The sequence below is a fragment of the Zootoca vivipara genome, chromosome 6 (assembly GCF_965207765.1).
Source record: "Zootoca vivipara chromosome 6, rZooViv2.hap1.1, whole genome shotgun sequence".
Lineage (NCBI taxonomy): Eukaryota > Metazoa > Chordata > Lepidosauria > Squamata > Lacertidae > Zootoca > Zootoca vivipara.
The window spans coordinates 23,524,397-23,536,841 of record NC_142589.1 but is presented as its reverse complement, the minus strand read 5'-3'; the positions used below and the strand labels follow the sequence as shown (position 1 = coordinate 23,536,841).

The window sequence follows — 12,445 nt, the reverse complement described above, 5'->3', positions numbered from 1 at the left end:
AGCAAGAGAGGAAATCCCTAATACAAACTGGGTCAGAATTGGATAAAGGCACCCCCACCCACCATAATGCAATGCTGCCATCCGAAAAGATTCCTTCCTCTACCCCTATTCTTTCACTCTAATTCCTCAAATCCTCCATTCAACCATCTCCCATGTAATTATATTATTTCACTGCTTCTATATGTCAATTTCCTTTAAGCAACATAGCTGTGAGATGTCAAAACTGAACAGAATTTTAAAAAATAACACAAATAACACAAACACACAATACCAAGCTTCTTAAGAGTTAAAGAAGTAAGAAATTGGCTTGTTTCTACAGTGGTACCAAGGATTAAGAACTTAATTCGTTCCGGAGGTCCATTCTTAACCTGAAACTGTTCTTAACCTGAGGTACCACTTTAGCTAATGGGGCCTCCCTCTGCCACCACGCGATTTCTGTTCTCATCCTGAAGCAAAGTTCTTAACCCGAGGTACTATTTCTGGGTTAGCAGAGTCTGTAACCTGAAGCGTCTGTAACCCAAGGTACCACTGTACTTTTGAGTCATAGAAAGCATTTGTGTGTGTATTAGGCCACTTCTCTTTCTGTGCTATGACCTCAATAATTCTTATAATGAAAGAAAAAATTGGAGAGCTTTCAAATGCTCTTTCTGGAGCTCACTGTTTCAAGAGCTTTCCAGAACGACTGTTGCAAGTCAGTATTTCCTGCACACACAGTCAGCAGGAAGATTGAACGCCACGGACTGAAGGGGTGTGTGTGTGTGTGATTTAATATACTTATTTTAGCATGTTACATGTGACACCTTTGCAAAGCTCAGAATCTGAAGATGAGCAATGAAACACCTTGAAAGGCATCGGAAGCAAAACCGCCACTGGTGTTGCAATCCAAAACGGCATTTCACTTTGAGAGTGCGTGCATTATTGCACAGGAAGGCAAGGCCGGCCCTAAGGCAAGGCTGGGTGGCGCAATGCGCCAGGGCACCGGGCTGCCAGGGGGCACCACGCCCGCCAGACAGCCACGCCCGCTTCAGTCCTTTCCCAGCAGCAGCGGCGGAGCTGCCTCTGCCGAGGGGTGGCAGGAAACAGGAACAGGGCTACCTTCCGCCCACACTCCGCGGAGCATTGTGGGGCAGCGCTGTTTGTGCTCGCTGTGACTTGAAGGAGTGTGGGCAGGCACTGCCCCACAATGCTCTGTAGGCAAACCTTCTGTCGGGGCGGCGGTTAGGGCTCCCTGGACTGCAGCCCCGCTCTGCTGCTTCGGCCGATCAGGCGGAGGCAGAGCACAGCTGGCAGTGTCCCTACCTGTCACGCTGCGCCCTCCGGCTGCCCGCTGCGCCTGGCCCTACCCAGCGGAGCGCGAGGGGCGCTGGAGGGATCATCGCGCCATGGCGCCCAATATACTTAAGACGGCCCTGCAGGAAGGCAAAAAGAAATGGACTTTGGGAGACCATCGCTCAGCAGGCATGGCCAAACGTGGCCCTCCAGATGCTTTGGGACTACAATTCCCATCATCCCTGACCACTGGTCCTAGGGATGAGGGGAGTTGTAGTCCCAAAACAGCTGGACGGCCAAGTTTGGTCATGCCCGGCTCAGTGGTTGAGCATGTGGTTTTCCTAAACAAGACTCCAAGTTGAATCCCCAATGGCATCTCCAGGTAAGGTTTGGGATGTCCCATCTACAACCCTAGAGAGCCACAACCAGCTAACACTTCCCATACAGATGGTCCCAGGTCCAATCCTCAGTGACATCTCCAGGAAAGGAAGGGAAGGGAAACCCTGGAGACACACTGCCAGCCAGTGTGAACAATACAGAGTCAGGCAGACCAACCATTTGAATCATGGTTGACTGATGCTCAGTTACTGCTGGACTCCAACTCCCAGCAGCCCCCATGGCCAATGGCCCAGTGGATGATGGGAGTCAGGAGTCCAGCAATATCTGGAAGACCAGAGTCCCCGCCCCCACCCCCCACTGTAGGAACATAATGAACTGTCTGCACCCTGGCTGACTTTATCCATTGCTGTTAGGCAACTCTTTTAATGTATTTTGATTTCTTGCAACACTTTTGTTGGGATCTGTTGGGTGTCTTGGGTCCATCTTTTTTTTTCCTTCGAAGACAGGAAGGGCATTACTGGTTTTATAAATATAATGTATACATAAAATATGTTTGCAATATATGGGATTTTGTGCCCCACACCAGACTCCCCAGCAAAGGCTTAAGGAGGTGAAGGGTGGAACCTATTTGTAAGTACAGTTCAACAGCAGGACATATGTTGGTTTAAAGAGGCTGTGGTCCCTCCCCAAATATTCTCACGTGGAAAGTTGTGTCATTGTGCAAGACCTTGACTCAGGGCAGAGAGCATCACTTATTAAGTCCTTTCTGGATCCGTGACACTGTAATGCGAGAGGTAATCTTTCTCTAGGGTGAAAACACAGGATGTTCCTTCCCTGGAGAACCACAGCCAGTTCATTTGTTATACTTTCGACAATGTATTTGTCAAGACAAGGTTGCTCATTCCAACTGCGCAGCTGTACAATCAGGCAAGCAGCACGGTCAGGTATGACATCTCAGGCCATTGCCAACCCCCTGGGGAAATCAAGCCTTGGGTTGATGCATTGCCTGACAACTCCCATTGTCTTTACAGTAGGCTCAGGAACGGGCCCACTGTGTGCGGAACTCAGAGCTTGCTCACAGCCTGCATGAGAGAGAGAGAGAGAGAGAGAGAGAAACTGAGCAGGCCAGGGAGAAGCTGGCTATGTCGAGGTGGCGCTTGCAATCTGCACACAGATATGCAATTAAGTGCTCAATTAACGACTGACAGATCCTCCCAACCTCCTCACCTACTTTCAGAGGAGCTGTGAGGCAGAAGTGGAAGGGGCTCGGAGCCAAGCACAGGCCGCCGTCCAAACGTTACCAAAAGGGGCAGAGGGCAGAGTGCGATGCTGGGACAGCCAACAGAATTCCTCGATGGGGTTTGCTCCTGGAAATATTTAGGGCAAAGTTAACTAATAGTTAGGGCAAAGTTAACAAAGCCGTGTCTAATTAACGGCTTTGAAATCCGGCAGCATCAAAGGGAATGCCGGGAGGAAGCCAAAGGTACTTTCAACTGGGTCTTCGTTGAGGACAAGGGTCTTTCCAGATAATAAGACTTTTTTGTTTAGAGGAAAGGTAAGTAAGCAGTGACAGGATAGAAATTTATAAAATGCTTGGCATGGAGAAAGTGGATAGGGTTTTTTTTCTCTCTCTCTCTCATAAGCACTAACAATGATGACTTGTTCCCCTTGCTAACCTCCTTTTCAGCCTCCCCGCCCCCTTTTTCTTGATGTGGGGGTGGGTCATAGGGGAAGAAATCAGCAGCATCAGCGGGGTGGGGCATGGTGGAGGAGTGGCATCGTAACATCAAAGCTACACTAGAATGAACCTGGGTGACTCCTTGCACAGGCATGGCCTTAGAAAGGAAGCCAGACCTTGTGGGGGATCAACAAGGGGTTGAGGGGCTCAGCAGGTGGCCTTTCTGCTCCTTAGAGAAGGTAAGCAATTTGACAGCAAGGCAGCAAGCAAGTTGCTCTCTAGGTCAGAGCTGCTAAGCTCTGGCTAATGAACCAAACACTTCAGATCTGCACAGGTGGATTAAGGTGGCTAATTTCGTTAATAAAAAGCCGAGGAGCACCTGATTCACGGTGCCCGGATTTCATCTGGATAAATAAAAGGAGCGCACTGGGCTTCACTCCTGCTGTGTTGAAGGTGCCTTCGCCTTTGTGTGGACGTCAAGCGGAACACTTAAGACTGGAGCCCCAAATCAAAACGTTTGCTAATTGAGTTATATTGAAAGGGAGATCCGCACAGTGAAAAGGAGGAGGTCACCAAGTTCCAGTTCAAAACTAAGGCTGGGCAAGTTTATTTTTCTTTTCCATTTTTCTGCCTCCTCTTAAAAACCGAGAATTAAATTCATCAGCAGTAATTTTCAGGCAACTAGGATTGTTTCTCACAGGCATTTTGTTATCTTCCAAGTTAAATATCCAGGGCCGAGCTACCTATTATGCAAAATGAGCCGGGAGAATTCCAGACTCTTATTCCTGAATGCTCCTCCATGTTAAAATGTAAATAAATCCTACACGCAAGGCAGAACTTGCAGAGCAGAGAGATAGCTTTGCTAAAACTTTTTCTGATCTACTCTTAAATGCAAGGAGTTCTCGTGTGGGGTGGGGTGGGGTGGGGAACTTCAAGATTTGATGATGGAGGAGAATCACTGGGGGCCCTTCTCCTCCCACCACCTGTCTCAGCTGAGAGTGCTTGTCTGCTAGTCCTGGGTGCTTCATATACCAGTGACTCCTCCACAGAAGCTCCCTCGGCTCCTGGCATCCTGCTCTCCCAATACAAGACAAACCAGCACTGCCACAGTGCATGCTTCATAACTGAGTGCTACTGCCTTCATAGGGAGCTCATCTTCTCTAGGGAGGTGGGGTCCAGGTTATTCCTGCATCCTGCAATGGGCTCTGGTGGGCTTCAGGCCAGTTAGGACTGGACCACAATCTTGGCCAAGAGCAGGGTGGTAGGCTATGATTCATCAGTGAATGATTGCCCAGCTTCCAAAGGAACACTGAATGCTGGGATTCTTGTAAGGTGAGTTAGACTTGGAGGACATAAGGAGAGCCCTGCTGGATCAGACCAGGGATCCATCCAATCCTTCACTGTTTTCAACATTAGATGCCTCCTTGTCCCATTCCTGCCACAGGTTCTCCTCTTAGCAGTAAGATGAACTAGACAAGTCACGCCATACATGATGATATGATATCACTTTAAACAGTCATGGCTTCTCCCCAAGAATTCTGGGAGCTGTACTTTATTAGGATGTTTAGAGTTGTTGGGAGTCCCCATTACTCTCCCAGGGCTAAAATTCCCAGCATTTCTTGGGAAGAAGGATTGGCTGTTCAGCCACTCTTGGAAGTACAAGGGGCAGGGAGGGGTCTTGAGCTCAGCACCACTACCCACAACTGCTTATCGCTTGGTATTCTCCCCAGGTACTGTAACCATTGGGCAACAGCACCCCTGAGAAATGGCATTTGGCCAACCGCTATGCTGGAAAACTCATTCCCCCCCCACACACACACCTGCAAAAATATGCAACTCCCCCTGGATCTTTCATCACTGTTTGGTGGAAGGTGGCACTCCACTGAGACAACACCACTTAGAGAGGATTTATGAAGCATGATAGAACCATCCGGTATGAGCCAAGGGTAGCAGCAAAATTCACACTGGCTTCCCAGCCTTAAATAATTTTAAAAGGACTTAAAAATCAATTTGAGCATATTGTGCAATGCGAATAAGCCTCACGACATACTGTAAATCTCTGCAGCCACCCTCACACTCCTCCGCAACAAATACCACTGCTACATGAGACAGGAAGACCTTTTTGAGGGCAGAAATACCCCAGCCTGGAGGACACAAAATCATTTCCATGATAATTCCTGAAATGAGTTTTCCCACCACAAATTTATAACCTTATATTATCACTTGCTGGGAGGTAGCAGCTTACACTTAGGGGACCCCACACACACACACACACACACTCCTTCTATTCCCCCTCCCCACGTCATTCAAAATGTGGACTCAATACAGGTTACAAAATCACTCAAAACAGCCAGCAGTTAAATCTATGTAAAGATATGAAACAAAACCACCATCAAATCTCGATTATACAGAACATTTAGAAGCATATTCTGATTACAGCAAATGATTTCTGAAAGAGTGACAATTTCATAATCCTTAGAAAGCAATTTGGTTGCCTGCTGGCTTGGGAACTCAAGAAGTACACAGACTCTGTTATTCATTATTGGGACCAGTTCTGACCAACGAGTCTGGGGCTGAGTGCTGCCAGTATGCCCCTGAAAGTAGCTAATCAGATCTAGCTATAAGAAGAGCCTGCAGGATCAGGCCAGTGGCCCATCTGGTCCAGCATCCTGTTCTCACAGTGCCCAACCAGATGCCTCAACGGGAAACCCGCAAGCGGGACCTGGGGACAAGAGAACTCTTCCGTCCTGCGGTCTCCCGCAACTGGTATTACAAACCAATGGTGGAGACAGAGCATGGCTATCATGGCTGGTAGCCACTGATAGCCTTATCCTCCATGAATTTGTCCAATCCATGAGTTCCAGTGTTATGAAAGAGGGAGAAAGCTTTCCCCTACCCACTGCCTTTGTGCCATGGACAATTATATGAACTCTTGCTCAGGTTGTGTCCCAGGTGAGGGATGCCCTGGGAGAGCAGTAGCCAGCCTCTAGCCTAATATCCCTACATGAAGCAGATTTGCTGTGAGTGTGCAATTGTATCCTACGTATTGGTTCTGCACTTTGAAATGCTGGCCATGTTCAAGACGGCACCATACGGATGATACGCAGCTACCGCCATTGCAGACCGGGCTTTTAAATGAGTGATGGAGCTCGTAGAAGGGAGGGGAGGGCAGTCAATGGCCACAATTGACCTCCATAAGGCTCTTCTGATGTTTCTATGTCCTTGTGCTGTGTCAAAGGGAAGAAAAGCATTGCCTGCCTGTCCACCTCTCGTCAAGAGATCCTCATAGAAAAAATGGATAGGAGGTACCAGGAGGTCAAAGCTGGCACAACTGAGTTGTGACCCTATGAAGATAAAAGACTCAAGCCATCCTTATGCTACCCAAGAGGTGACAACAGATGCAATGCATACCTTCCCATCTGGTCCACTTGCCACGGAGAAGACGTACTCCAGCAGCAGGACCACTCCAAAGGCTGGGTGATGGACCATCTCTGTCAAGTGTATGCGGCTTCGCAGCACAAGAGCTTGCCCCTCCGAACTGCAAGGAAAGAAGGGGGGCAGAGAGACCCAGAGATGATATGCCAACCAGCCACATGCCATCAGGTTTATAGTCCTGGCCATCTTTCTTTTGCCCTAATTTCTACTTGGGGAGGAACAAAGTACTGCCAGTGCGGGGTGTGCTCATGCCTCTCTATCCAACCCTCAGGACTCTTCCCCAGGCAACGAACACCTCTCTTCAAGCCACATCCCGCAGTGGTCCTTTGCCCCATCCTCCCCAGGTACTTTTGCCAGAAGGTGCCCTTGAAATGTGATCATCTTCTTGCTTGCTTGCTTGCTTGGATGAAGGAAGGAAAGAGACGCGTGTTTGGTTGGTAGGAACCTCTGGCTTTTCCTTGACTGGAAAGCCGCCTCCTTACCTGGGTCTGACACCGGCTCCTTGTTTCCTCTGTAAGCTGCCGGTCCGCCCTCGAGCCACCTCAGCCTCTGGCACCACCACCACCACCTGTGGTGGCTGCACAAAGCAAAAGCTGTTGTGTACCCCAATGTGCAACCGCCTCTCCTGCACTGTGAGGGTGTTCCCATCCAGCATCGAGTTGCCCTAGGAAAATCGATAGGTGGCCGGGTCATGTCTCAAGGCACAAGGAACAGCCATTCAACTACCCTGCAAAATGTCACGTAGTCATTCATTCATTCATTTTCCTGTCCTTCACCCTAAGGTGCCAGGGAAAACCATACTCGAAACAACTCAAAACAACTTACAGAAATAAGGCGCATCCTGAAAATATACACCCCGAGCCAAGTTAAAGAGGTGCCTCTTCAGCATTTGCCGGAAGCTGTACAATGAAGGTGCCAGGTGCACTTCTGTGGGGAGGGAGTTCCACAAGACAGGGGCTGCCACAGAGAAGGCTCTCTCCCAGGCAGCCACACACCCCTGAGCCTCTGAGGGTGGACTAACTACAGTGGTATTTCAGTTTACAAACAGCCCTGTTTATGAACTATTCAGTTTATGAACTCCACAAAACCAGAAGTAGTGTTCCGGTTTGCGAACTTTACCTTAGTCTACGAACGGAAGCTGAACTATGGAACAGGAGGTGCGCCTTGGTTTAAGAATGGATTTGGTTTAAGAACAGATTTCAGGAACGGATTAAGTTCATAAACCGAGGTACCACTGTACTCAGCACCCAAGAGGGTCTGTAGGGAAGGGGGGGATCTTTCAGATATTTTGGGCCTAGATTGTTTAGGGCTTTAAACACCAACCTTGAATTGGGCCCAGAAACAGACAGGCAACCAGTGCAGCTGCTTTAAAACAAAAGTTATACGAGATCTAAACAGAGGCCCAGCCATTAACCTGGCTGCTGCATTTTAGACTGGTTGAAGTTTCTAAGTCGTCTTGAAGGGCACCCCCATGTTTCATGACCACCTGGAATGGAAACAATTCCAGGAACATGTTGGAGGCGCTTGACTGAGAGCCAATGGGATGGGCTCTGTGACCCATCTCTCCCACTGTTGTAGTCTGCCGGAATGGCTGATGGCTGGGTGATAGCTATGGGAGAGAAGGCCTGATGCGGCTTGTCTTATAACAGCGCTGGTGGAAAATGAAAATCCAGCTTGCTGTTCCCTTTCCTTATATTCAAATGCACTGGAAACAGACCCAGAGTTAAGGGCCCAGCCAACTTATCAAATGCCATGGCATTTTTTAACCCGCGATACCAATGTATTGTGAGGAGGGGGCGGGAAAAGTAATTTTAGGCAGGATGTCCTCAGCTAATAAAAATGAAAGCTGCCCCAGAGTGACTGCTGGATATTAAAGTGTTTCATCTTCTCCTCTCTGAAAATCCACTGCGCATCTGACAAATCAACAAGGCGCATCCTTGGGGGTCATTACCGCTTCCTAAATTGCGAGAGCGGAAAACACAAATATTAAAACTTAGAAGTTGCTCTGGGTACCCATTAATCAAAAGCAGCCTGGCCACCGTGTAGCTCATTAGCAGTTGCTTATTCCAGGAGGAGGGGAGGAGAAACAGCAACAGGGAGGCTGAGAAGAGAGCAGTCTCTTAATCAGAAGGAAAACTAAGGCAATGAAAGGACTCTTCCCTCCCCGTGAAAAATGCAGCCTCAAAAAGCAATCCATATGCAAAGAAACAAGCAGGTGCGTTGTTATTGTTCAGAAAATGGGAAATTCATCCCTCTTAGAAACAATCCATTGTTTTCCGCTTGGTGGTATTGGAGGAGGCAAGAAAACCAGCTTGCGAGGATAATCCAGCTTCCTAAAAATTAAGCTTCATTTTGAAAATAAAAAAAGGATGTAGTCCCTATGAACAAGACTACCTTCTTAGAACAGTCTTCGCCAACCTGGTGCCATCCAGATGTTTTGGCCAGAAACACATGCTGTGAACTGTAGTCCAAAAACATGTGCCCCAGGATGTTGCAGAGGAGATCCAGAAAACCCTAGTGAAAGCTAGGTAGCAGTGTCTGAATAAGGTTTTCAGCGGTTCAGACAGGGCTTCCGTGACCATACATAGCTCCCCCTTGCAAAGACTAGCCGATACAGAATGAATTCTGTGATATAGCAGCAGCTGGTGAACAATTTATGCAAAAGAGGAGCTGCTATGCAAAGATGGCTCAAGTTGTATAATCAAGACCGGTAACAGGACCAGGTTTGCAAGAATTTGGACCACCTGGTCTCAGAATTGCAGGGGTTTTGTTGCTGTTGTTTTAAGCTTTGACAACACAGGGCCAGCCTACCTGTGCAGCAGGATAGTGGCTAGAGCAGTCATCCCCAAACTGTGGCCCTCCAGATGTTTTGGCCTACAACTCCCATGATCCCTAGCTAAGAAGACCAGTGGTCAGGGATGATGGGAATTGTAGTCCAAAACATCTGGAGGGCCGAAGTTTGGGGGTGCCAGGGCTAGAGTGTCAGAGTGGGACCAGGGAAACCAGGGTTCAAATCCCTGCTTGGCCATGAAACTCACAGTCCCTCAGCCCAATGTACCTCACAGGTTTTGGGTGAGGATAATCTGGGGAGGAAGAGAAACTTTGTCCCATTAGTTCTGAGTAAAACTTAGTTGGCTACAACCACTGGTGTCTGAATGGTGTGGCAAGAGATTTTAAATTCTTCAAAGAATTGCCACTTCAAAGAAGCAAGCAAACTGTCTTGGACCGACACTATGACTTATGCGCATTCCTGACAACAGGTTATGTCTGGTCATTGTCTGGAAAAGAATGTGCAATGAGATTTGAAACCAAAAGTCTGAAACTAGTTATGCTTCAGAGTGCCCCTGAAGAAGAACAATTCAATCTGAAATGCATTGGGTTGAAGAAAGCATACTTCCACTAAACTTCTGAATTAAACACACTCCTGAATCTGTCATTTTTTATTTCTTTCAGTAACTTGTTTTCTCCACTCTTAAATTTGATTCCCCCCATTTCCACATCAGTTTTGTGTGGGTTGTTTTTCCCCCAAAGTCCTCGTGAAAATGTGTCAGGATTTTAGTGCACGTATTTTGTAATATCTATTTACTAATTACATTTATATCCCACCCTTTTTCCTCCAAGGAGCTTGAAGTGGCATACATGGTTCTCTGCCTCCCCATTTTATCCTCACAACAACCCTGTGAGGTAGGTTAGGCTGAGAAGCAGTGACTGACTCAAGGTTACCCAGTGACGCTTCAAGGCCAAGTGGGGATTTGAACCCTAGTCTCCAAGGTCCTAGTCTACCACTTGTAACCACTATGCCATACTGGCTCCAATAGGCAAAATTCATTATGCAACTTGGCCTAATATATGTTTTCCCTCAAGCAATTGTTTCCTAATACCATGTGTTATTGTATGTTATTTTCACTAATGCTTGTTTTCTTGTACAGTGGTACCTCTACTTATGAATTTAATGCGTTCCGAACGCACATTTGTAAGTCGAAAAAATTTGTAAGTCAAATCCCATAGGAATGCATTGGGAGAAAAATTCGTAAGTCGAAGTAACCCTATCTAAAAATTTGTAAGTAGAAAAAATCCTATCTAAACTGCATCCAAGATGGCGGACGGAGCTCCATTCATAAGTAGAAACATTCGTAAGTAGAGTTATTCGTAAGTAGAGGTACCACTGTATATGTTATTTGGCTGGAAAGCTGCACTGAAAATTCAGAGAAGTGCAAGCTTGGAAGGATAACTGTGTCCTGGTTTACGTATTGTTTTGGGAAGTATGAATTAGGGTAAAGGTGTATGAAAATGCAAACCAAACTGAATTTATTCCCCAATCCTACCTGGAGGCCTCAAACCTCTTCTCCCCGCTCCTCCTTGACTTTTACTGCATTTCTGGCCTTGGAGAGTACCTGATCACTTATGAGCAGGTCCAAGAGCTCCTCTTCAAATCTCTCCAGCGAAGGGTAGAGGTGGATGGACAGCTTCTCCAAGTACCACGTCACTGTCTTCATGAGTCGTGGCTTCTGGAACAGGTCTCCTACAAAGAGAGTCACAGGTCATAGCACAGCCAAGGTTTCAAGTCGCGACATCTCCTCACTTTGTTCATTGTTCATGAATTAATGAGCCCACTTCGCAGCTCTTTCGTCTTCCTCATAATGCTGGTGTTTCTTCGTCCTGGGCAAACTTTACCCAGGTAAGGTTTTGCCATTGTTTTTGAAAACAACATTATTGGTTACGTTGCTGAAATTCACACAAAAGGATTCTTTCAAAAACAACAGTGTCAGAGGCATCATAATTTCACAAGCAGTTTATGTCATTTTACTACAGACGTATGATGCAGGTGTTTTTGGAAAGGAGATTAGCAAAGTGAAGCCAATGTAGCGGGGTTTTTTATTATTATTACGAAAATAAAAGTCCAGGGCACCATACTTCCGCATGCATTTGTGAAATCTCACTCAATGTGTACTAATCTCAATGAAGATTTGTTGTTGTTTAGTCGTTTAGTCGTGTCCGACTCTTCGTGACCCCATGGACCAGAGCACGCCAGGCACTCCTGTCTTGCACTGCCTCCCGCAGTTTGGTCAAACTCATGTTCATAGCTTCGAGAACACTGTCCAACCATCTCGTCCTCTGTCGTCCCCTTCTCCTAGTGCCCTCAATCTTTCCCAACATCAGGGTCTTTTCCAGGGAGTCTTCTCTTCTCATGAGGTGGCCAAAGTATTGGAGCCTCAGCTTCACGATCTGTCCTTCCAGTGAGCACTCAGGGCTGATTTCCTTCAGAATGGATAGGTTTGATCTTCTTGCAGTCCATGGGACTCTCAAGAGTCTCCTCCAGCAGCATAATTCAAAAGCATCAATTCTTCGGCGATCAGCCTTCTTTATGATCACTCAATGAAGATAGGAGGGGGCTATCAACGGCTCTTAGCCATTATGACTATGCTCATTATGGCTCCACAGTCGGAGGAAGCAATTCTTCTGAATACCAGTTGTGGTTTCCAACAGGAGGGGAGAGGGCTCTTGTGCTCAGGCCCTGGTTGCCTGTTTCCCCACAGGCAACCAACTGCTTGGCCCCTGTGAGAACAGGATGCTGGACTAGATGGGCCACTGGCCTGATTGAGAAGGACTCTTCTTACAGTACATTCTCAGCGGCACTCTGAAGTTCCTGGATAAGTTTGAGTTTCTGTACATACTTTGTACTACCCAACATCACTTTAATATTCAGAAAGCCTGAATATAAAA

At 47.2% G+C, this 12,445-nt stretch overlaps 1 protein-coding gene across 2 annotated transcripts in view; it reads right to left on the bottom strand.

Moving 5' to 3' along the window:
* NPHP4 (nephrocystin 4) overlaps positions 1–12,445 on the bottom strand; it is a 100,661-nt gene that overhangs the window by 54,199 nt on the left and 34,017 nt on the right. For both annotated transcript variants that reach the window (XM_088671789.1, XM_035119028.3), the window contains exons 7-9: positions 11,116–11,243; positions 7,204–7,385; positions 6,698–6,824 (exon numbers count right to left, since the gene is read on the bottom strand). In XM_088671789.1, coding sequence (XP_088527915.1) covers positions 6,698–6,824; positions 7,204–7,385; positions 11,116–11,243 — 437 coding nt within the window. The remainder of the gene's footprint in view (positions 1–6,697; positions 6,825–7,203; positions 7,386–11,115; positions 11,244–12,445) is intronic.